The sequence below is a fragment of the Larimichthys crocea genome, chromosome III, assembly GCF_000972845.2.
Source record: "Larimichthys crocea isolate SSNF chromosome III, L_crocea_2.0, whole genome shotgun sequence".
Lineage (NCBI taxonomy): Eukaryota > Metazoa > Chordata > Actinopteri > Sciaenidae > Larimichthys > Larimichthys crocea.
The window spans coordinates 863,431-888,332 of NC_040013.1; the positions used below are offsets into that span (position 1 = coordinate 863,431).

Genomic DNA, 24,902 nt, shown 5'->3' on the forward strand with positions numbered 1-24,902 from the left:
AGGCAGCAACATTTAGCTCAACGTCAGACAGGAAGTGACTTACAGGTAAATAAATGAATATTAGAAACACGTGACGTCTTCCAGAGTAATTTATTATAATTAATAATTTGAACTGAACCTGATTTACTTTTAAAACATGAACTTTATTTTGGCTCCTCATCTGTCGTGACTGTACAGATTAAAACATCTGACTTTGGTTTTTATTTTGAAAGTACTAACCAGAATGCACACTTATTTTGAAAGGATTAACAGAAGACGACATTTATTCGTGTTGATTTTATTTTGAAAGTATTAACCAGAGTATACCATTATGAGATTTTTGTTTATTTTGAAAGCACTAACAGGAACATGCGTTATTGTTATTATTTATAGTTTTATTTTGAAAGTACTACCGAGATAAATCATTATTGCTTAAGTGTTTGGTTTTATTTTGAAAGCGCAAACCGGAACACTTATTAGGTTTTGTTTTATTTTGAAAGTACTAATTATTGTTATTAGTTTTATTTTGAAAGTACTAATTATTATTATTATTATTATTCTTTAGTTTATTTTGAAAGTACTAAGGAGATAAATCATTATTGCTTAAGTGTTTGGTTTTATTTTGAAAGTGTTAACCGGAACACTATTATTAGGGTTTTTTTATTTTTTATTTTAAAAGCATTAATTATTATTGTTATTAGTTTTATTTTGAAAGTACTAAGGAGATAAATCATTATTGCTTAAGTGTTTGATTGTATTTTGAAAGTATTAACCGGAACACACGTTATAATTAGTTTTTTGTTTGTTTTATTTTGAAAGTACTAACGAGACAAAGTATTATTTAGTTTGAGTTTAGTTTTATTTTGAAAATACTAACAGAAGGCATTATTTTTTAGTTTGTTTTTAGTTTTTTGTGTTTAGTTTTATTTTGAAAGCGCTAAAGGGGCCCATCATTACTAGTTTGTGTCTGGTTTTATTTTGAAGGCGCTCACCGGAAGCCCCGTGCGTGCTGCCGTGTGCGTCATGACGCTCCGTCCTGTCAACAACAGTAACCTGAGCCGGGACCAGCTAACTTAGCTGCTAACGAACCGAGTCACGACTCGGTAACGGAGAAACGAGCCGGTGCGGAGCAGCCTCGACGCGGGAAGAGGAAGAAACACGACTTTCCAGTTCGGTAGGTGTCTCCGGTCCGGGCGGGCAGACAGACAGACAGACAGACAGACAGACAGGTTGTTCTGGACTTGTTAGCTCCGTGTTGCTAACCTGCGAGCTGCTGGTGCGTTCACGTCCCTCTCCTGTTTCAAGTCTTTATCCGACACTTTGAACCCTGAACGCGTCATCCCGTAATTATCTTTTAATTAAGTTTTTTTTCCCACACCTTAAAACGCGGTCCGGTTCCGAACAGGCCGGCTCTGGAGTCCGTCTGGACCGGGCTCAGTCCGCTGAAGGTGAGCAGGAAGCGGGACACTTGTTGCAGGTTGTTCAGGTAAAGTCATGATTAATGATTAATGGATAAAAAGCAGCCGCTGTTTTAACTTTAATTATTAAATTGACGCTTTTAAAGATCTGTGGCACATTTACAGTCACATTAAGTCACAATATTATTATAATTATTCACATTTTAATGGATAAAAGCTCAAACTTTGATGTAATGCATCATATCTGTGTTAATAATGATAAATCTGACGTGTCTGATGCAGATTTAACTTCACATTAAACTGACCGCCCCGTGCTCACATCATGCAGACGGGTTCACCTGTACCTGTCGCACCGTTACGCTGCACGTCTGTCATTCAAAGCTTTGTCACGCACTTCTTCTTCTTCTTCCATTGTCTGTCTGAAGGAAATTCCCTCTGTGTAACAGGCTGGACCAGCTCTGACACAAACAACAACACGCAGTGATCGGGCCGGGTCGCCCTCCGCTCCTTTAAACATGAGTTACTGTGAGCGCTGGACCCGTCTGAGGCTCTCCTCGCCCGTCTGAGGCTATATAAGGCGACCCACCATCAGCATCGTGACGGATGTTTGGCATTCCTTCTTGGCGAAGGCGTTTCCTGTCAACATCTCGTCTGTCCGGCCTGTTCCCTCTGCGTGTCACAGTTTTTTGGGTCGAGGCAGGAAGCAGAAGTGTTTACAGATCCACAGATTGAATTTACATGAGCCGTGTGTGAGCGGGGACGACGGGACCATGCAAATCTGAGAGCACGCGATGACATTTAGCTGTTTGCTCTCTGAGTCTAGACGTCCAGCTGATGTTTGGGGTGTGACTGTGTTTACTCAGGCTGCACGTGAAGAAGAAGCTCGGCTGTGATTTCACGCTTGTCTCCTCTCTCCCAGGCTCCTTCCCTCCTCTCCTCCCTCCTCCTGTGTGATATGACATCGCTGCTCGGTTACAGCAGAGCTCGACGGCAGACGGCTGACGTCCAGTCAAGGTGAGAGAAGTTTATCTGAGGAGGCTCTGAACGCCGCCCGTGACTACAGCAACAACAGATAAATCTCACAGATGTTGTCTCGTTTTATCGCCGAGCTTTCTTTAGATAAACTCGAGCGGCTCGTCAGGAGGAAGGATCTCGCTCTGCTGTTCGTTCGTTCACGCTCGCAGCCTGATTTTCCTGCGTTACAACAACACGAGAAAGAAAACAATGACATGTACAGTTGTCCGGCACACAGACCAGAATCTCCGTCTCTCTTTTTAAACAAAGCGTGCAGCCGGACATGTAAACGCTGAAGGAAACTTATTTAAATCTAACCCGAGCTCGCTGCAAACCTTTTTCTGTTCTGGGAAACAGGTCCACTCCACACAGACGCTGCAGCTCAACAGTGATGTGTCGTAAATCTGTGATAAACGTTAAAATATAAACTGATACTTTAAGATTTTTTACCATTTGTATCAGTTTGAGATGTGAAAAACTGCTGAAACAACTTCCATCATCACATGCTGAGACATTAAACACTCTGAACTTTAAATATCTGAATGTTTATCACAGATTTATGACGCACTGATCTCCTGTTGAGCCCCTAAAGATCTGCAAACAGTTTATTTTTAACAGAAGTGGAGTGGAAATGTCACAAAACACGTGAAAAAAGTGGCTCGAATGAAACTTTTGAATATTTTCTGCTGTTCCTCGAGGTCTTTGTGTCTTAATTTGAGATTTTTGGACAGACACAAAGAGTCTTTTAACCTCTTCCACTTCAACCAGTAATAAACATATTTACGTCTGTTTCAAGGGCGAGACAGCAACAGCTGATGCATTTGAGCTCTGTGTGTCTTAAATCTGTGGTTAACGTCCAAATATTGAACTTTACGAGTGTTTAATGTCTCAGCTCGTTATGATAGAATTTATTTCAGCAGTTTCTGACAGAAAACTAGTTCACGCTGTGATTTGGATGGATTGAACCTCTTTATTGTGACTCTGGCCGTCCGTCCGCTGAATGTCCTCGCTCTCTAGTTTGTAGTCAGACGGTTTGGTGAGGCTGTGATCGTCCTCGAGGTCATTTCATACGACATGTTTTATGGGCCAGATGACTCATTTCCATTGAGATATCTTGAGGCCAGAGGTCACTCAGCTGAACATTGGAGCGTTCTTTATCCGCCTTCCTGACAAGCTGCCGTGACATGTTTGGTACTAACAAACAATCATGACCTTAGATTGTAACGTTACCATCTGTGCGAAGAGGAAGAGATCGATGTCAACGAGGCGCAAAGAGGATTTTGTTTAGAGGATGTAGAAAATGAATTCACTAATTAACAAAAAGTGAACTGAGACTTCATAGATGTCGTGTGTTCAGTTACGGTCGATATCGTTCAGGTTCTTTGAGTCTCTGTAGCTAATTTCCCCGTTCATGACAACTGTACTGAGGGTGAATTTATATACAGCTCACCTGTTCACATTATATTAAGGCTTCAAGTTATGCAGGATTAAGAGCGTGGACGCTTTGATTGATTGTCATCGACTGATCGTGTTTCATTCAGTCGACACACTCGAGCGATCGATAACCTTGTGTAAACATCTGTCACACTCGGTGTGTAACTGTGCTGCAGTGTGAGACACTCCCAAGACAAAGTCCACAGTTAGAAAGTGATCGAGCGCTGATCGAGGCTGGTTGTGGTTTTCATTTCTATCACGTAGCATCTCTGTAATAAAACAAACGTTCGTTTGAAGGTGCTGTTGAAGAGGATGGCTGCTCAGGTGGAGGTTCAGCCCGGGGAGGTCGGGAGGACGGTGGTGGGAGGAGGACGCCTTCACCTGAGTCCCCTGACTGACTCCAGCAACAGCCTCATCGAGATCAACCAGTCCCACATCATCAATCCAGAACCCAACAAACCAGCCCCGGGTCCCAAACCACGGCTCACTCCCAAACCCTTCGCCGTGGAGAGAAACACCACCATTAAGCCCATACTTGCCCCTAAACCCCAACCTAAACCCCGACCGGAGCCCACCCGCCTCGCTGGATACAAACCAGAGCCTCCAAACAGTCCAAAACCACAGCAACCAGCCGGCAAACCCAAACCAGCATCAACCAACCCCAGCCGACCTGCTTCTACCTCCTTTAAAACCTCCAACAAGTTGGTGTCTGGACAAACCACCAAGCTGGTAGTTCAGCCGTTTAAACCGGCGCCTTCTCTTGGAGACTCCAGCAAACCCGCCCCTCCTGAAAGGCAGAAACCCGGTCCATCAAGCTTGGCCTACTCCAAGAGCCTCAAAAAGCTCCCAGCTGCAGAGTGGTCCGGATCCACCAAACGGGAAGACAACAAGGACCAAGGGACCTCCATCAAAGGAAGCGGCTCCATCACCAGAGCAAAGTCCATGGGTTTCCTCGCTCAGGTCGGACAGGAGGAAGAAGAAAAAGCTAAACCTGTACCGATGCGGCCTCAGCCCAGAGGCTCCAGGCCCAGACCCGTGTCCGCCATTTTCCTTGACAGTCCAACCAAGACGGAGACCCCAGTTCCCGCCCCTCGCTGGGCCAGGGGACGACCGCTATCTGCTGATCTCACGTCCAAGTTCGAATCCATTGGTCTTTCCCTGCACCGCAAAACTCCGACAGGTCCAGACGCTAAGGAGAACACTCCAGAGCCGCCAGAGAAAGACCCGGAGAAAACCCAGAAGATGCCGCAAAGTCCTGTCGTCTCCGACCAAACTAACAAAAAGACAGACGAGCCGGACGAGGACACGCCAGCGGTCAGCATCAAGTCCAGAATCAGCCTCCTCCTCGACTCATCTTCCTCTCCTGGAGGAGGAGGCGCCACAAGCCAAGCGTCCGAGCCTGAAGCCGAACCACCGGTGGGCGTCAAACAGCTCATCAAGCAGCTGACGGAGGACACAACACCAACCCAGGCTCCTGTCGCCAAACCACCACTGAAGCCCCGCCCACTGCCGCTGGACCTGACTAAAAGGTAAGAGCCGCTCTCCGGCATGTCCTCGCCTCGCTTTTGTCCTCCCACGTCTTTGTCCTGCAGATCCATTGTCATGCATGGCTTTTTGTCTCGTGTGATGTATGTTCATCAGGTTTTCATCTGAGAGGTCGCCAGACCTTGGCAGCGAGGCGACAGACCGCCATGACATCAGCAGAGATCCTCAGAGGAGGGTAAGAGAGCGGGACCAAGCATGGTCGCTTTCACACGCTAACCCTGTGCGCTTCCTGTCATCTCCCGCCAAAGTAAAAGCAAAGAGTGTCTGAAACAAGAACCTGAATTTAACGCCTCATCTGCATATTTAAACATTTTTTAAACAAAGTTTGGACATACCTTCTCGTTCAGTGGGTATTCATCAGGTCGTCACCTGGTATGGGCTTTAATTAACAGGTGTGCCTCATCAAGAGTTAATTAATGAGTCTGAGCGCGTCAGTTGTGTCCTAACCCAACACATTTAGGGTTTGCACACGATGATACATTCAGAGTTGTTGGTCTTTTCTGGACTGACAGTCGGATAGTTCTTTCCAAAACAACCGATGGCCTCAGACTCATTAAGAAGACACACCTGATAACTGAAAGACGCATGTCTTCACTGTTCATGTAGAAAATAAAACCACTGAATGAATCAGGTGTTTCCACCTGTAGCGCCTTGTTTACGTCTATGTTCGACTTTCCCTCGGTGGAAATGGGGCATCCCGACACAAAGAAAAGCTGTGAAACCTGAAGACGGCTGGCGCGTTAATCAACCCCCCCGCCGCCGGCTGTCGGTTATGAAACACTCAGAGAAGGGATGACTGGGAAAAGGTCAACACAGAGAGGCTTTGATTACCACCTCCGCACCACACCCACCTTTATGAGGCCAGCAGAGAACAACGGGATACCGTTTCTGCTCTGACAGTCGCTCATTCACTCGCTCTGCGCTCACATTTGCTCTGATCTCTGGAGCTTTGATGTTTTTTTGTGTTCACATGCTTGTTGTTGTTCTTATGACTTAACAATTCTCAGTTTATCTCTGACTTTTCTTAGAGTGAAGAGTCAGTTTTCACCCCCAGCGACCAGAGGACGTTTGTGGATCTGAGAGACTCCCAGGAGCAGCTCAGGAAGGCGCCTGAAGGGCCCGACGTGGGGCAGACGTTTGGCGCCTCTCCCAAGGAAAGTGTCCAAGGCAGCGATGTGCAGACGGTGAGAGCATCCCTGTTTGAAAATGTCATCGAGAGGCACAGCGTGCTCATGGTGGACGACGGCAAGCCTGCAAACAAGGCCAAGGATTCGCTCAGCAAAAGAGGAGGCAACGAGGACGAGGGGACTCTCGTCACCGCCACCTACAAAGAGCCGGTGTCTCCGTCGAGTCCCCTGCGGGTGGTGCACGCCTTCGACACGGTGCAGGCGGTGGAGGAGAACCGAGCGGTGAGCGAGAACATCCCGTCAGCTCAGTGGGAGGATAAGGCGATGACGCTACGCTCGAGGCGCTCAGAAGGCGGCAGGCCGCCGGCACAAAGTGAACCCGCTGCGACGCCTGAACAGCAGCCTCGATATCTGAGAGTCGGAGCTTTGCAGAAGTGGAACAAGGAACAAGAGGGGAGTTTGGAGAAAGGGATGCTGAAGGAGTCGCGAAGGGAAGAGCAGGAGGAAGCAGCTGCAGCGCCAAAACGTTTGAAGACGCTGCAGGCGGACGAACTGCCCAAACCGAGGGCGACCTACTTCGCTCTGACCGGACAAATCCAGGAGCCGCTTTCTCTCATCGACGCAAGCTTTGATGATTTCTCTGCAAGGTCTCAAGGGAAGATCCTCAGACCGGCGCTGGAAGGACAGGCGGCCGAGGAGATGATGGAGGTGGAGAAGAAACGAGAGCAGATGGAGAGACAGAAAGCGAAACTGAAAGAGTTCGAGAGGGAGAAACAGAGGCAGCTGGACATGGAGAGGGAAGCACACTTCGAACAGATGAAGGAGAGAGAAGTCCAGAGGGAGTTCGAAAGGCAACGACAGAAAGCCTTCGAGAAGGAGAAGCAGGAGCTCGAGGAGAAACAACGAGCGGCGGAGAGGCAGAAACAGATGGAGCTCGAAAAAAAGAGAGAGTTGGAGAACGAGAGACGGCAGCTCGAGAAGGAGAAGCGACGAGAGGCTGAGAGACAGAGGAGACAAAGAGAGGAGGAGAGGCAGAGGGAGCTGGACAGGGAGCTGGAGAGGCTGAAGGATCTGGAGAGGCTGAAGGATCTGGAGAGGCTGAAGGAGATGGAGAGGCTGAAGGAGATGGAGAGGCTGAAGGAGCTGGAGAGGCAGAAGGAGCTGGAGAGGCTGAAGGAGCTGGAGAGGCTGAAGGAGCTGGAGAGGCTGAAGGAGATGGAGAGGCAGCAGCTCTTGGAGTTTCAGAAACAGAAGCAGAAGGAGAGGGAGAGGCAGCAGATCATCGAGCTCGAGAAGCAACGACTCCGAGAGAAGAAGGAGAAGGAGGAGGCGGAGAAGATCAAACAGATAGCCTTGGAGCAGGAGAGGTTGAGGCTGAGAGAGCTGGAGAAAGAAAGGGTGGAGAGGGAGAAGCAGAAAGAGATGGAGAGACAGAGGCAGAGGCAGCTCGACATGGAGAACCAGAGGATGAGGCAGCAGGAGAAGGAGCGCCAGAGGAAGGAGGAGGAGCTGGAGAGGATGAAAGAGATGGAGAGGCGACAGCTCCTCGAGTTTGAGAAGATGAAGCAGGCGGAGAGGGAGCTGGAGAAACGACGGCTGAGGGAGAAGATGGAGCGAGAGGAGGCGGAGAAGATGAGGCTGATCGCCAAACAGCAAGAAGAAGAGAGGCAGCAGATCCAGGAGCTGGAGAAACGACGGCTGAGAGAGAAGATGGAGCGAGAGGAGGCGGAGAAGATGAGGCTGATCGCCAAACAGCAGGAGGCAGAGAGGCAGAGGCTGAAGGAGAAACAGAAGAAGGAGGAGCAGGAGAGAGCACGGTTGGAGGCGTCCCCTCTCCGGCCTAAAGTGTTGGATCTGGACTCGCTGCTCCGAAGCGAGCAGCTTTCCAAGCGTGGTGACCCCTCAACGCGATGGAAGGAGCCGACGCTGAGACCAGACGAGTCCTACAAACCGGCCATCCTCGACTTGGACTCCTTCACGTCTGCGGCTCAGCACTCGCCCAGTAAAGACTTGTTTCCCGTTTCTGGTATTCAGGGTGTAGACGCTGCGTTTGGAGCCAGATTTCAGCCTACGCCCGAGAGGGATATAACCTGGAAGCTGCCACCACAGACAGGTTTCACTAGCCCAGTATGGACGACGTCTCCTCAGGACCCGTGGGAGCTCCGGCCTGTTGAGATGTCCGTGGACAAACCTGCAGCCGAACCCAGAAAAGCTGCCAACAGACCGAGCCTGGAGCAGCTCCTCCTCAGGCAGGAGGAGCGGGCCCAGGCTCCACAGAGGCACCGGACCAGCTTTGTGGATGATCCACTTCTCTTGGCACCTTTTATCGGAACGGAGGCCAAAACAGGAGGCTCACCTGCTGCTGCAGAGCAGATCTGGATCCCCAGAGAGCTTCAAGACAACAGGCTGGACGTCCAGAACCACAGGAGGTCACAGGGATCTCAGGTGAGTCTGAAACAGGTTTACAAGATAACATCACTGCCTAGTCCAGCAGCAGTCAGCCCAGCTCGGCGTCTGTCTTTCAGCCTTTTATTTCACCAAGCTCTCACCAACCACTAAAAGTCAGTCCCACATTTACTCTTGTCCGGCGGCTTCTTGCTCGCTCGAGTAAATGAAACGAGACATAAACTATCCGAGTTTAACTATCCGAGTTTAACTCTCCGTCTGTCTGAATCCAGGTAAACTTAGACAGTGACACACCTGATTGAATTATTTTCTACTTTCCTTCAACACTTTGAACAGATGAAAACAATTGAGACAGCAAATGTATCAAAAAGAAGAATTTAATTATTCAAACTTTCAGTGTTACAAAGAGAGAAACTGTTTCTGTGTGTCGGCCTGGTTGAACAAACACCTAAAATCATTAAAGGCCTTTAAAAACAGACTAATCCTCCAGATGTTTGCACAGATGTCTGAGTTTGATCCCCTCCCTGTTCGTCGTCAGGAGCTGAACAGGATGCGCTCTCGCAGCGTGTCGCGGCGGTCGGCCCCTTCGAGCAGCGCCGTGGAGGGAAGCCTGTCCAGGATGAGGAGCCGGAGCGCCCACAGAGAGCAGGACCGCCACAGCTGGGTGAGTCAGGCTGCAGCTCGGGCTCCGACCCGGCTGCTTCAGGTGCACCTCAGTCTCAGTTTGACATTAACCGCTCGGTGTGTCTCCTGGAATGCAGTCAGCCGACAGCTCAGAGCAGTCAGTGACTAATGTCACCCCGCCCATCCCCACGTCACGTTCACGGACCAAACGACTTCTCAGGCCTGAAATTCAGGCTCCTGATCGTCAAACGGTTAATGAGGCCTGACGGCTGTGAAGTGAAGCACAGGTTGTCTAATGATCGCGCCCTGCAGCCAAACAGACACGTAATATTCGCGGGATTGTTCCTCAACGTTACTCCTTTAATTTGTTTAACACACACACACACACACACACACACACACACACACACACGCACACACATCCAAACAGTGTTTATGAGATCATGCAGGCCTCGGTTCAGGTGTCTCTTTGTCACTGACTCTGTAATTGTGAAACCACAGGTTCAGTGTATCGTGTGTCATAACTGCACACTCTGCTGTCACGCCGAGCTCTGAGCACTTAAAGGTCACTGCCGCCATCTCGTGGCGGAGTTTCAGGGTGTCAGAGCCTGGGCGGTGTTGTCGTGAAGAGAAGATGATGTCACAGCTCTGACATCATCGTGAGTCAGTAAACTTTATTTACACGGTGCTGTACGACGCAAACATTAGAGAGATCAAACAGGAAGTAACAAAATAAAAGCAGAAGGCAATAATAAAAATGTGTTTTTAAAATAATGTAAATAAATATTGTAAATTATACAACAGGTAGCTCCGACCGAGCAATCTGATTGGTCAACTGTGCTGAAATCAGCATGACATCATTAAATCTCTAACACTATCCTGTAAATATTTATTTATTTTAATTAAGTTCCCTGGAAGTTAAAGAAGTAATAAAATATTATGTGTGTTATGGAGCTGTTAGACGTCTCGTTAATACAGGTGTGTACCTCGTTAATACAGGTGTGCACCTCGTTGTTAATACAGGTGTGTACCTCCTCGTTAATACAGGTGTGTACCTCCTCGTTAATACAGGTGAGCACCTCCTCGTTAATACAGGTGAGCACCTCCTCGTTAATACAGGTGTGTACCTCCTCGTTAATACAGGTGTGTACCTCCTCGTTAATACAGGTGTGTACCTCCTCGTTAATACAGGTGTGTACCTCCTCGTTAATACAGGTGTGTACCTCCTCGTTAATACAGGTGTGTACCTCCTCGTTAATACAGGTGTGTACCTCCTCGTTAATACAGGTGTGTACCTCCTCGTTAATACAGGTGTGTACCTCCTCGTTAATACAGGTGTGCACCTCCTCGTTAATACAGGTGTGTACCTCCTCGTGAATACAGGTGAGCACCTCCTCGTGAATACAGGTGAGCACCTCCTCGTTAATACAGGTGTGTACCTCATCGTTAATACAGGTGTGTACCTCCTCGTTAATACAGGTGTGTACCTCCTCGTTAATACAGGTGTGTACCTCCTCGTTAATACAGGTGTGTACCTCCTCGTTAATACAGGTGTGTACCTCCTCGTTAATACAGGTGTGTACCTCCTCGTTAATACAGGTGTGTACCTCCTCGTTAATACAGGTGTGTACCTCCTCGTTAATACAGGTGTGTACCTCCTCGTTAATACAGGTGTGTACCTCCTCGTGAATACAGGTGAGCACCTCCTCGTTAATACAGGTGTGTACCTCCTCGTTAATACAGGTGTGTACCTCCTCGTTAATACAGGTGTGTACCTCCTCGTTAATACAGGTGTGTACCTCCTCGTTAATACAGGTGTGTACCTCCTCGTGAATACAGGTGAGCACCTCCTCGTGAATACAGGTGTGCACCTCCTCGTTAATACAGGTGTGTACCTCATCGTTAATACAGGTGTGTACCTCCTCGTTAATACAGGTGTGTACCTCCTCGTTAATACAGGTGTGCACCTCCTCGTTAATACAGGTGAGCACCTCCTCGTTAATACGGGTGTGTACCTCCCCGTTAATACGGGTGTGTACCTCCTCGTTAATACGGGTGTGTACCTCCTCGTGAATACGGGTGAGCACCTCCTCGTGAATACAGGTGAGCACCTCCTCGTTAATACAGGTGTGTACCTCCTCGTGAATACAGGTGTGTACCTCCTCGTTAATACAGGTGTGTACCTCCTCGTTAATACAGGTGTATACCTCCTCGTGAATACAGGTGAGCACCTCCTCGTGAATACAGGTGTGCACCTCTTCGTGAATACAGCTGTGCACTTCCTCGTGAATACAGGTGTGCACCTCCTCGTGAATACAGGTGTGCACCTCCTCGTGAATACAGGTGTGCACCTCCTTGTTAATACAGGTGTGCAGCTCCTTGTGAATACAGGTGTGCACCTCCTCGTTAATACAGGTGTGCAGCTCCTTATGAATACAGGTGTGCACCTCCTCGTTAATACAGGTGTGCAGCTCCTTGTGAATACAGGCGTGTAGCTTGTTTTTTTGTAGGTTCAGATGTTGTGAGCAGATGGATGATTTAATAATCGATTAATAAATAATACAGGTAAATTAGACAAAGAAAAACATAAATATGACTTATGATATAATTTATTGACTCTCCTGTTCAGACTCTTTAGACTTTGCTTTTCACAATAAGAGTCTGTGCACTGATCTCAGATCAGACTCATTTCCTCGCCTTGTATTGGCTGGAAGCGATGAGATAATCGGTGTGCTGACATCATTGATTGGTGTGTGGCTGCTGCTGAGTCGGACAGAGCAGAGATGGGCGTCGGGCTGAGAGCTGTGTTGTACCGTGTGTGGTCCTGTTTGACTCCACACTGTCTCTGGGTGAGTCCACACGTTTCTCTAAATGTTTTGGTGTTTTACTGTGTGAACCGCTTCCTGTATCGGCGCCGCTCGAGACTGCGCTCTGGGTGATGATGTCAGCTGGAGACAGGAAGTGATGAGACACTTCCCGGCGTTTAATGTGAGGAGGGAGCAGCAGTGAAATCTATCTCATGTTACGACTGAACAAAAGATGGTTTATCATTATCTGCAGCTCGGTATTATGATTGATTATCACGTTATCACGTATCAGGCGTTGGTAGTGTTTTAGAGGAGGTCCTCTCTGAAGAGCTGGAGGTCTTCAGGAGGTTTGAAGGTAGAGAGGGACGCCCCTGATCTGGTAGGAGCTGACGCCTCTATCTGTAACCACACCCACCTGTCAATCAAAGTGTCCACGCTCTTAATCCTGCATAACTTTAAGCCTTAATATAATGTGAACAGGTGAGTTGTATAAAGATTCACCCACAAGGTTGCTAGGTGGTTGTTAACTTGTTGTAGTTCATTCTTAGCTGATTTTAGCTTGTTAACTTGTTTTAGCTTGTTGTTAGCTTGTTGTTAGCTTGTTGTTAGCTTGTTTTAGCTTGTTTTAGCTCGTTGTTAGCTTGTTGTTAGCTTGTTTTAGCTCTTTGTTAGCACGTTGTTAGCTTGTTTTAACTTGTTGTTAGCTTGTTTTAGCTTGTTGTTAGCTTGTTTTAGCTCTTTGTTAGCTTGTTTTAGCTCGTTGTTAGCTCGTTGTTATCTTGTTTTAGCTTGTTTTAGCTCGTTGTTATCTTGTTTTAGCTCGTTATCTTGTTTTAGCTCGTTGTTATCTTGTTTTAGCTCGTTGCTAGCTCGTTGTTATCTTGTTTTAGCTTGTTGTTAGCTTGTGTTAGCTCGTTGTTAGCTTGCTGTTAGCTCGTTGTTAGCTTGCTGTTAGCTTGTTGTTAGCTCCTTGTTAGCTCGTTGTTAGCTCGTTGTTAGCTTGCTGTTAGCTTGTTGTTAGCTCCTTGTTAGCTCGTTGTTAGCTTGCTGTTAGCTCGTTGTTAGCTTGTTGTTAGCTCGTTGTTAGCTTGTGTTAGCTCGTTCTTACCTTGTTGTTAGCTTGTTGTTAGCTTGCTGTTAGCTCGTTGTTAGCTCGCTGTTAGCTTGTTGTTAGCTCGTTGTTAGCTCAGTACAGTTGTCATGAACGGGGAAATTAGCTACAGAGACCAAAACTGTTTTTTGTACCAGGCTGTAAACATGTTTATTTCTGCTGTGAAGTTGGACATTTGGACATGGGGACTTATGGAGACTGACTCACTTCTGGAGCCAGCCTCAAGTGGACGTTTGAGGAACTGCACTTCCTGTTGTTGGCTCCACTTGGAGCAGTCGGATTAATAAAGTTCATCATGAAAAACTTCCATATTTGTAATCAAACGTAATCTGTCCTGATTATAGTTACATGTAATCTATTACTAATCCGTCCTGTTTGCACTGTTCAAACTTCATTCAGCTGTAGTGTAACCTCGTTACAGGAGAGTAATCGAGTATTTCAGCTGTACGTGAGAGAGGTCAGTGTGTAACCTGAGAGCTGCCTTCATGGTGCAGTTCATCAGACGGCCTGCAGGGGGCGCACATGGCCCAGTGTTAGTCTGTGTGTGTGTTTACAGTGAGGCTTCATTCAGATCTCGCACTTTCCCTCACGTCACCTCTTCTTCTGTGGTTCTGACACTTCTCGCCCTGCATGAATCAGTGCGAGCGCCGCAGACCGTACATCACCTCCTCCTCCTCCTCCTCCTCCTCCCCTCCCCTCCCCGCTCTGAGGCAGGGACCTCCCTCTCTCTCCCTCTCTGACTCCCTCTCTCTCTCTCCACCCAGTTTCTCCTTGACAGCGTTAGAGAGCAGCAGCAGCACTGCTGACGCATTTTCTCCTGTTACCTGCCCGTACCTGCAGAAGAAGGCGAGGACTGAAGCCTTTTCTGGACTCCCTCGCCTTCCTCGTTTCTGCTACAGCAGCTCCTCTTTCACCTCCACCTTCACCTCCTTTTGTTTTTTTACCTAAAGTAAAAGGATGTAGTCTTGTCGGACGGATGGATGTTTCAACTTTGAACCCCCGGGGCTTTGCTTTGGAGGACGCAGACGGAGAAGATCTCTGGAGTTCTTTGCACGATGGCTGACGAACCTGTTGGCAGCGTCCCGCTTAACTAACTAACTAACTTACGTAACCTTCACATCGACCGACGTTCGCCTCGAGCCTCGAGAGTGATGAGTTGACGGCACTGCAGAAAGCTCGGTCCTGTAACTGCAGTGCTGTAAGTGCTGTCACCTTCCTCACTGCTGCAGCACTGACCCAGCTTCAGGACAGCACCGTCCCCGGACTGGACTCTTAATGATCCCGCTCTGCTGACGCAGCAGCAAGTCGCAGCTTCGTGATGGAGTATCTCGGGGACAAGCTGACGGTGGCCCACTCTCAGATGTCGGGATGGGTGGGAAACGTGCGTCGGTCGCTTCACGGGGCGTTCAGCCTTTTATCCACCTCCATGGAGAGAGGAGGCCGGGGAGAGGACGGGGTGACGGGGGACTTCAAGAGGACCAACTCCCTGCGCTCGCTGGCGTCCCGGAGCCGGGACTCCATCCGGAGGTTCTCGCTGCGCAGCCAGCAACGCTTGTCCTTACGCCGGCGCACTGCACCCAACACCCCCACCGCCGTAAGACAACCTTTAATCACACGACCTTAAACACAACATTACTCAGGGCTGAGGTTAAATTAAGCACCGACAGCGTCCACAGCTGCTGCTTTGTCAACTGTTTGGTCTGGAGCCAAGCATGTCGAGAAGTTCCCCATCTGTCTCGGTCCTCTGCACGATGTGAGCCGTCGTACCGGTCAAATCACTGAAAAACGTGCTAAGCTAAGCTAAACTTCTCCACAGATTGAGACGTCCATGTAGGGTGGTGTTGTGGAGACGGTGCAGAGAAGTTGTTCCTATCTTTAGGTGACGCCTGTTTGCCGTGCAGCACCTCATGAGTCACTGCTGCTAAAGATAAGAGGTGTTTTCATGGCGCGCGGCGTGTTGACAGGTCGTAGACATCAGCTGTGATTGTGGTCGCTCTCTCACTGAGTGGAGAGGCTGAACGGGACGGACATGATGTGGACATTTGTCCCAGAGTTCTTGGAGACTGTCCAATGTGACCCTTCTTAAGTTGAGCATCCTCTGTTTCCTGTAGCTACGTGCTAACTCTAGCCAATGACAGCAGAACACATGCTACTGCTAGTTAGCTACCTAGCGTTTTGTTTACCTACATCCATAATTAGCTAGCTAGCAACATAATATCTGATAGCTAATGTTAGCAAAACACTAGCTAACTAGCTAGTTAATGTTTGGCTGGCTAGTTTGCTAGCCTGTTGCTAATAATAGCTAGCTGATCTACAATCAGTCATTAGCTAATGACATCTGAGCTAACTACCTAGCTAGCCTGTTGTTAATATTAGCTAACTGCTAATGTGGTTTTCAACATAGACAAGTTAACACGTAGCAAAGCGCAAGCTAACTAGCTAACTAGCATCAATCATTTGCCAGCTAGTTATATCTGATAGCTGTGTTAGCCAGTTAGCCAGTTAGCTAGCATTTTGCTAACAATAGCTAACGTAACATGTGACTATACACACACGTATATAAATATATATAAAGACGTTTGGTTGCACTTTCAACAAGCTAACATGTAGCATATCAAAGTACAGGAAACAGGAAACAGGAGTAAGTGCTTAACTCTTATTGGAGCACAGACAAAGGGGCGGGACTTAGGAACGGTCAGTTCAGGACCTCCAACGAATTCATCGATCTGGTCGATTATTCATCGATCTGGTCGATTACAGGTCGACCTCCGTCAGTCGTCACGTTGGTTAAAGCAGAGTTAAAGTTCGAATCTTGAGCCGCGTCATGTTTTTACATTCTCCTCTTACTGAGCCGCCGTCCGTATGAACCACTTATATAATGAAAGAATAACACGGTGCTGTCGGGTTCGCCCGGCCCAGCTCGTCTTAATGTAAGCCTCTCTGACATGCGGCGAGAATGCCCATTTGTTGACATGAGATTAGAGCTCGAGGGAGCAGTTGTTTTGGATATCTGTAGGATATTGATATTGATTACTGCTGTGTACACGAGTGCATATTTTCCCAGAAGAGAGAGAATGGGGAGTGGTGCAAGACTGAATGTGTTTTTAGTCTCAGAGTATTTCAAATGGTCACATTGGATTCCTGAATAAAGCATGTGAACGCTGTAAAGGCTTCAATTACCCATCGTCTGTAGACGGACACGGCAACAGAACTTTAACTTTTTGCTGGACTATAAATAACCACCTAAAAAAAGAAAACCTAAAACAATCAATGACAGTCGAAGTCTACGTTGTATTCAGAGTATTTAACCTCTGTACTTCGGAGTCAGACGACGCTTTCCAACAGGAAACTGAAGCCTTGTATCGCTCTCTACAAACCCAGCTCCAACCGCTGCCTCGACCCACAGCAACTTACTAAAGCCCCAAAGAGATGTTTGAAAGTCTGCACCAGGTTCCATATTTAAACAGTTTAATTGACTGATTTGGACGATGAGTCTTTATCGCTCTCTGCAAAGACGACAAACTAACCTCTCGAAGTTGCTCGTCAACCGTTGCCTCAATCCAACAAACACCAAGTCCGGACTAAGGTCCTACAGCACCAGAGTCTATCCATATTCAAACGGTCATCACGTCACCATTAAGTTCACATCTTTCTCTATAGGACCTACTCATCTAGCTTAATTATCGATCTGCCTCGTTTAATTGACTCCAAGTCAACCTCCAACCTCTCTGCTGTGTGTTACCTTCAGCACGCCAGCAGTAGACGGGCATTTAAAGCAAACCTCTTTACTTTGGAGTCAGACAAACAAACAGGAAACTGAAGCCTTGTATCACTCTGTCACAAAAACAGTAATTTAACCTCCAAAAAACACGGTTCAACGAATGTTAGTTAGTCCGAACTAACGTCTTCCGACCTCCAGTCTGACTTGGACAGTCGGCTCTTTGCAACGGGAAACTGAAGCGTTGCGTCACTCTCTTAGACCAACTCCACAAAAACAGTAATTTTACGTTGCAGAACTTTGTCGTCTCGATCCGCAAACGTGTTGAAACACCAAAGTTACACGATAACACAAACCACGTCCTGCGAGCTGAAATTACTGTTTTTGTCAGTGGAGTTTGGAGACGTTGACGAGCTCACGTTGGCGTTGGACACTTTGACGGTTTGTGACGTTCAAACACATTTTGACCTTTGTAAACACTTCTTCCATGTCCAGCAGCTGCTCGCTCTGATGTGAGACCACGTACTGATCTTTACAGCGTCCGCTATCAAATCAGTGTTTCCAAGGCGTCGCTCCACCTCCTCAGATTGTCAGTCAGCCCTTTCTCTCCTTCATCCTTCCATTCATCCGCTCTTTGTTATGTTGTTTCCCCCCGACACACCCTTCCTGTCTCGGGGAAGCTGGCTATTGCTAATGTAATAAGGGAAAGCTTTCCTCCTGACAGCCATAAATCACAGCTGCTGGACCTGTTGGCTCAGTAAGCCTGCTCATGTTTGTGGTTGGTAGCAGAGTCTGCACCTGTAAACCTGTTAACCCTCGACATTGTGGGTAGATTAACGCAGACTGCAGCACAAAAGACAGTTCAGGACGATTTTCTAGAAGAATGAACTCTGAACGAGACGTCTGCTTTGAACATGTTCCAGCAAAGGCAGCGTTCCCGCTGTTTGTGATCAGGTGAAGGTGTGTTCAGGGCGTGTTGACACACACACACACACACACACACACACACACACACAGGATAGGAATTTTTATCACCGCGTTTTTACAAGGCCTCGTTTAATGTTGTTTTTCTGGCGTTTTGACAGCAGTGATAGCAGCGTACAGCGACAGGTAGGATGACAGAGGGATGACATAACGCACAGATATCCAGCTGGAACTGGAACCCATAAAAAAAAAAAGGTGTTTATACCTGTTGGATGCACAACAAGTCAGGAAAGGGTGGGGTAATAAAGAAGGACGAGATGTTAGGAGTCTAAAACTCTCGACAACCATCAGGTGAGAAAGTTATGGAAACTTTTCAGGAGAGACGATTATCGTCTAAACTCGTGTTTCCACAGATTGTAACAAATTTTTACGTAATCCTGCAGAAGAAATTGCAACCGAATGCTTGTTTCCATCCCCCGTGGATTGTTTCATGAGATTAGCAGTAGGTGGTGCCAATTCTGTCTGCTGACAGTATAAAGAATGGACGGAGCCCAAGTGACACAACCTGCAGTTCCTCTAACGTCCACCTGAGGCTGGCTCCAGAAGTGAGTCAGTCTCCATAAGTCCCCATGTCCAAATGTCCAACTTCACAGCAGAAATAAACATGTTTACAGCCTGGTACAAAAAACAGTTTTGGTCTCTGTAGCTAATTTCCCCGTTCATGACAACTGTACTGAGGGTGAATTTATATACAACTCACCTGTTCACATTATATTAAGGCTTAAAGTTATGCAGGGTTAAGAGCGTGGACGCTTTGACTGACAGGTGGGCGTGGTTGCAGTCCATTCTTTATACAGTCGTGGTTTTTCTGACTGAGTCACTGAGCTGCTGGTCAACCGTCACCTTGATCAGAAGCAATGAACATTAGTCCAAATCAATGCGATTAAAGAAACGGTGTCGGTGGTGTCGTCACGTCTCTAAAGATGGATGTATCTCACATTGAACCTCTTAATTAGCCGGTTGTTCTATTTAATTAACCCTCAAGTCAACGCTGCACCCACAGTCTGATGTGGACTCGAGGTTTTGTTCATTGTTAGTCGAAGCTGGACTGTGAAGTGTGTTTGATGAACTCGAGTGTTTTCTCTGACGTCAGGAAAGGCTTCGCTGATGAACGACATCCTGCAGCGCCTCGAGCTCCATCATCGTCCTGATGATAGATTCACGATGACATCGAGTCACCGGTGAAGCTCGTTGGTGGTTTAAGAACCTGGACTGAGCACAGGCGGCTTTGCTGTTGTTTTTCTTATATAGGCCGAGGTTATGAGTTCATGTGCAGACTGTGAGCTCTGTGCTGCAGAGACAGTATGTCCTCTGTACCGGCCTCATTAAAAGAGACATGGTTCAGTAGACAGCAAACAGCCACCCGTCTGCCCGGCTTTGTCCCCGCTCTGGTCCTGTCTCCATGAACTCATCCTCCACCTTTCATTATCGTCTTACTGTCGCACTCAGGATGCAGCTCTGTTATATATGGACCAACCAGCTGCTGTTTTATTGATTATAATGACGTGTTACAGATCAGGTAGATCCACACGATCATTCACAAAACTCAACCAGGGTTCAGACATCAAGAGAAAGCTGCTCCAACTTCGTTGTTTTTGAACCGGCTCATCCTCCAAGTCCTTCTCCTCGGTTAGACCAGGTGTTAACCCACCGTGACGTTCACCTGTTGGTTTGTGGAGTTTTTGAACCTGGACTTTATTTTTCAAGTATTAGAGGTTTGAATTGTTGCAGGTCAAATTTGCAGGTTCATGTTTCCACTGCAACAAGTCTTTCTCCTTGAGCGAGACTTGATTAAACACTGTCTCTATGGACTGAGCTGCCGCCGCCCCCAAGTTGCCTCCTTTGAGCCAGCGACCAAATGGAGATGTTGGGGATTGATCCCAGGACCTTGTACATGCAAAGCAAAACTCCACCACTGAGCTGAATGAAACATCATTTACTAAACCAACATCACGCTGTGTGGAAGAAGACTGAGACCAAAAACTAATGTGGAAACTGTTTAGCCAGTCAATCACCTGAGGCTCGTTTCTCCATAAGACTCTACGATCAGACAGTGAAGCTCTGTCCGCTAACTGTTGTCAATGTGTGTCTTGATTTCAGGTGCAGCAGAAACAAAGTGAAGATGAGGCGAGAGAGACAGACAGTCAGTATGGGACGTGGGAGACAGGTCTGCGCACTGACGACAGGTAAACACACCTGCACCTTCCACACGAAGGGTGGAGGCGTCTCCGTGACGCCCTGACTGCAGAGTCCGGCTGTTCAGGCTGTCGCCGTCCTTTAAATCAAGTTGTGACTGAGAGATTCAAACAGTTTTTTAACAATTGTTTTCTTTCAGTCTCACTCCGGCCACTCCGAGCTCCGAGAGTAACCTCAGCCCGTCACCGAGGAAGCCCACCTCGCCTCACACTCCAGGCGACCAGTTTGACTCCGACACTCTGGACGGCCTGCCGCCTTCGTCCTCATCCGAGAGCCAGACGCTGCCGTTCCCCGATGTACGTCTCGTGTTTTTTGATTGTGACGTTCGTTTACGTTCGATCACGACGTGTTTTCACCGCCGTCTTCCTCTTCCTCCAGGCGCCGGTCACTCTGTTGGACACCAGCGCTCTTCGCTCCAGAGCTCAGCTCGGGAAGAAACGAGCCCCACGGACTCGACCCTCCAGAGCCGCCCGACAGAACATGTCAGCGCCGGCTGACGGAGACGGAGGGACCAATGAGGACTGGCTTTACCGGGACTCCACAGGTGAGCACCTGAAGCCAAACAGAGTGACGCAGAGTGCAGCTGATCTCAGACCCGTTTTAACCGCCGTGATGTTTTTGTGTTCGACAGAGGCGAAGGTGCAGAGCAAAGACAACGACTCGGACTCTGAGGAGCCGACCAGAGGAGCCGACGCCGGCCCGGCTGTCGCCTCTCAGCCACAGAGAATCGCCCTGTTCCCCGGGATGGACCCTTCAGCTTTAAAGGTGATTATTACAGTCTTACCTGAGACACTGAAGTGTGAGTCATGACCTGCCCTACTCTGCCTCTGATTGGCTAGGACTTGATGCACCTGTCAGATCTCTTTAATGAGCAGAGAAGAAGTCCGAGCTCTGTGTGTGTTTATTTTCATGTTTTCTTCTCTGTCGTCAGGCTCAGCTGAAGAAGAGGGGCGACTCTGACAATCAAACCGAAGGTCCGGCTCCGTCTCCTTCACAGCTGTCTCGCTCTCCCAAATCACCCTTCCTTCCCCGGGCGGCGCGAGTGCTGCCCCCTGCTGGAGGGAAAGAAAACGGGTACGCGGCACGAGCTACTAGAGAAACTATCACCAGCATGTTTTTATCTGTGTATCGCGGCACTAACCTTTATCACGTCTGTCTCATTTGTAGCGAGGAAGACTCCCCGCAGTGGCTGAAAGAGCTGAAGTCCAAGAAGCGCTTGAGTCAGTATGAAAACGAGAGTTAAATGAGGTGAGAACCGTCAGTAATTATTATTATAGATGCACCGAATATTCGGCAACCGAAAGTATTCGGCCGAATATTGCAAAAAATGCCACATTCGGCTTTCGGTGAAGTGGCCGAATAGTGGCGTGACGCTACTGATAAATGATGAACTAAATAGTATTTCTTTCAAGAACAAATTAACAGTGATTAAAACAACATGGGCTTTCTAACAGTATACATGAAATAACAATTATACTAACTGGAAATTCTACTGGAATATTTGAAGGATATTAAATAAACATTTACTTTCTTTGACGAAACATGTCTACAAATTTATTCTAGGCTATTTGTGCAGTAGTAAAAAAAAATAGTGAAAAATTTAACAACCACATTTCATATTCGGTTTCATATTTGGCCAACCATTTAATTTTTATTCGGTTTTCGGCCGGAAATTTGCATCCCTAACAGTTATCTAGTGTTTCTGTAGTGTTGACAAATTTAAAAATAAACATATTAGCAGTTTGAATGAAACTAAACGTCAGCCAAACATGGAAATATTTAAAGGGAGTGTCGTTGTACTGAATATCAGCACAGCTGTGATCATATGACAGACAGATAGTATAATGGCTTTAATGACCGTCGTTTAGTCAGTGCTGTTATACTGAATATCAGCACAGCTCTGCTGATATTCAGTATAACGGCACTCCCTGTCAATATTTCCATCTATATCAGCTGTTCTCTCTTCTTTTCTCTTCAGGTTGCCTTAACAGATGAATCTTTACGAAACAGAAGCCTTAACGTTCGACCCAGAGGAGGAGGAGAGGTGACTCGACAGCTGCTGATGTATTTTTTTCTATGCGTGTTTTTGTTTTCGTCCCGTCTGGGTTGATAAATGTGCATGGTGCCTTTTTTTTTTTTAATGGAGAGTCTTGATCTTTTGGGGATTTAAAAAAAAAAAAAACGAGGAGAAGGAGAAAAAAAAACATCAGACTGCTCTGCTTTTTCATTTCACGCTTAAAACCTGACGAAGCTCCTCCGCCACCAGGAGGCGCGTCACACGAACACTTCTTCTTTAGGGACCAGGAGGAGGAGGAGGAGGAAAAGGGAGAATTATTTCCTGTTGGGCTACATTTCAGGAAATGGTTAACTTTTGTGGGACCACAGCCGATCCTCTACGAGATCTTTAGTTTCCTTTTACTCGACTAATCTGTACGAGTCGTTTATTGTGTTATCGGTCAGCGGGAGTCCCGAGCATCGCCATAGGGTAACATTTCTAATGGAACATAGAGAACAAATCATGTTAGTTACTGTAACCAGGAGATGTTATATTTGTATGATTGATTTAACAAAGACAGAGAGCTAGTTTTGAAAACTTTACGACACTAGATACGTTTTTTTTCTTTGATACACTCCACAAACTGTAACAGTGTCACAGCTGCTGCATCTGTCTGTCTTTGTATCTTTGTGAGGGAGGGACAGGGGGACTCTGGGCCAAGTGACTTTGCATCTGTCAATCATGAACACTTCTTATCAGCACAAATATATAAAACACTATGAAACCAGTCCTTAAAGGAGCGCCGTGTAACTTTAACTCCTGTTGATGCTACACTGTTAAGCGAGGGCATAGAAGAAGAGCGAGCAAGAAGCCGCCGGACAAGAGTAAATGTGGGACTGACTTTTAGTGGTTGGTGAGAGCTTGGTGAAATAAAAGGCTGAAAGACAGACGCCGAGCTGGGCTGACTGCTGCTGGACTAGGCAGTGATATCAGCTGCTGCTGGGGACCTGGATGATGATTTCGATCAGAAATCAGAAGTCATGTAATCAGAACGAAGTCAATGTTGCTTTAACAGGTGGACTGGTCGCAGCTGTAAACATCCATTATAAGCCATACTGACGTCGTCTCACACACTCCTTCCAACGAATGTGCAATCTCCATTTTGTCTTCATGAACGTGCATGCACAATCTTTGCTGTCAGAGTGTTTCGCAGCTCCAGTGGACGGACGGTTCGATCACTACATCCCCCTTCTTGTATAAAACTCTAAAACATTTGCACCTGAACTGTAGATCCTCGTGTTTTCCATCCACTCCGCTCACTCTGCGCTTCTCTAAAGCACTTTGTCACTTGATGCACTACAGCACTGACCTCTGCCCCCCTCTGGTCGGTCACGTCTCGTCTCCTGAACTTGTTGGACACAATGCGAGTGAATGTGTGGACCGAGTCTGCGGAGTGATTGTCCCGGGTTTCTGTGTACATGACATTTGGACTTTGTCATAAAGATTTGAGGGTTTATTTTTTATGTCTTTCTTTTGTCCTTTTTTTATTTGAAAGTAAAGATGTATATTGCACTGTGTTGTTCTGGCCAGTGTCCTAAAGTGAAAACATTCTTAATAAAATCTACTTGACTTGAGCTGAAGCTGTCCGTGTTTCTGTGGGCAGTCACTGAACTCCTCCAAAAACTCTGTCAATTAAAATCACTTATTAGAGTTATTTGAGAACTCTGTGGAGGTTCTCAGGTCCTCTTTCTTCAGGTGGGTGGTGAGAACATGTGGAGAACCAAACTGAACTTTGTTGTTGTTTAGTCAGTGCTGTTATACTGAAAAATAGCACGGCTGGGATTCAGTATAACGGCACTCCCTATGAATATTTCCATATCTATCAGTTGTTCTCTCCATGGAAGATGCGGAGAACCAAACACCAGCTACTGGTTCAGATATGTGGACAATTCGTGGGTCAAAACCAGGTCTCAGGAGATCAACTCCGTGGACAGGAACATCAAGTTCACGCCAGAGGATGCTACAAGCAAACAGCCTGCCTGATGCTGCTACTACCCACAAACAGACCAGTACCGACTGAACCCAAGCTAGGTGTTATCAGAACCAACACAGGTACACTGATAAAGCCCAAGCTAAAGAAAAAGAACGGCAAAGTTTGTGGATACTCCAACTGGACTTTTGGGAAAGGAAGTCCAGGAAGGACAAGACTGTTGGTGATGAAGAACGATAGATGGAACAACATTATCATCCATTATGTATCAGGAAAAACTCTTAACAAGCACGTCCGGTTCTTCAAACCCAGCAACACAATCAAGACAGAACCTGGTACACCCTAAAGACCGTACACCTCACACCCAGAAAACCAATCCGGTGTATGCTGTCCAATGAAATCAGGTCAACCAAACAACCACTCAACGCAGGAGGGACAACTCGTCAACAGTTTTCTTGCATCTTCGGGACAAGGTACGCTCATTTAGTGACAATGATGTTCACATTTTGGTGGTTTAAAGGAGGCAGAGGACTTAGACACACTTATCCCACCT

The 24,902-nt window shown here is 47.2% G+C and overlaps 1 protein-coding gene across 5 annotated transcripts; it reads left to right on the forward strand.

Moving 5' to 3' along the window:
* Positions 1-881: 881 nt before the first annotated feature.
* si:ch73-138n13.1 (titin homolog) lies at positions 882-23,993 on the forward strand. 5 transcript variants are annotated; one of them, XM_019268202.2, is made up of 14 exons: positions 882-1,153; positions 2,317-2,411; positions 4,143-5,374; positions 5,487-5,565; positions 6,419-8,125; positions 8,228-8,962; positions 9,462-9,587; positions 20,268-20,353; positions 20,503-20,659; positions 20,742-20,907; positions 20,995-21,128; positions 21,295-21,437; positions 21,531-21,611; positions 22,342-23,993. In XM_019268202.2, the coding sequence occupies exons 3-13, from the start codon at positions 4,158-4,160 to the stop codon at positions 21,604-21,606; spliced, it is 4,626 nt and encodes a 1,541-aa protein (XP_019123747.2). In that variant the 5' UTR covers positions 882-1,153; positions 2,317-2,411; positions 4,143-4,157; the 3' UTR covers positions 21,607-21,611; positions 22,342-23,993. The 5 variants fall into 5 exon arrangements, with proteins under 5 accessions (XP_019123747.2, XP_027133073.1, XP_019123729.2 ...); XM_027277272.1 differs by having other exon boundaries at positions 883-1,153; positions 6,419-8,099; positions 8,184-8,962; XM_019268184.2 differs by having other exon boundaries at positions 885-1,153; positions 6,419-8,962.
* The last annotated feature ends 909 nt before the right edge of the window (positions 23,994-24,902 follow it).

What these genes read in the sequence shown, in the direction of transcription:
- si:ch73-138n13.1 (XM_019268184.2), top strand. Translation starts at nt 4,158, where the DNA reads ATGGCTGCTCAGGTGGAGGTTCAGCCCGGGGAGGTCGGGAGGACGGTG. An exon ending in GCAGAGATCCTCAGAGGAGG is followed by an intron (nt 5,566 to 6,418) that starts GTAAGAGAGCGG and finishes GACTTTTCTTAG; the next exon opens with AGTGAAGAGTCAGTTTTCAC. An exon ending in AGCAGGACCGCCACAGCTGG is followed by an intron (nt 9,588 to 20,267) that starts GTGAGTCAGGCT and finishes TCTTGATTTCAG; the next exon opens with GTGCAGCAGAAACAAAGTGA.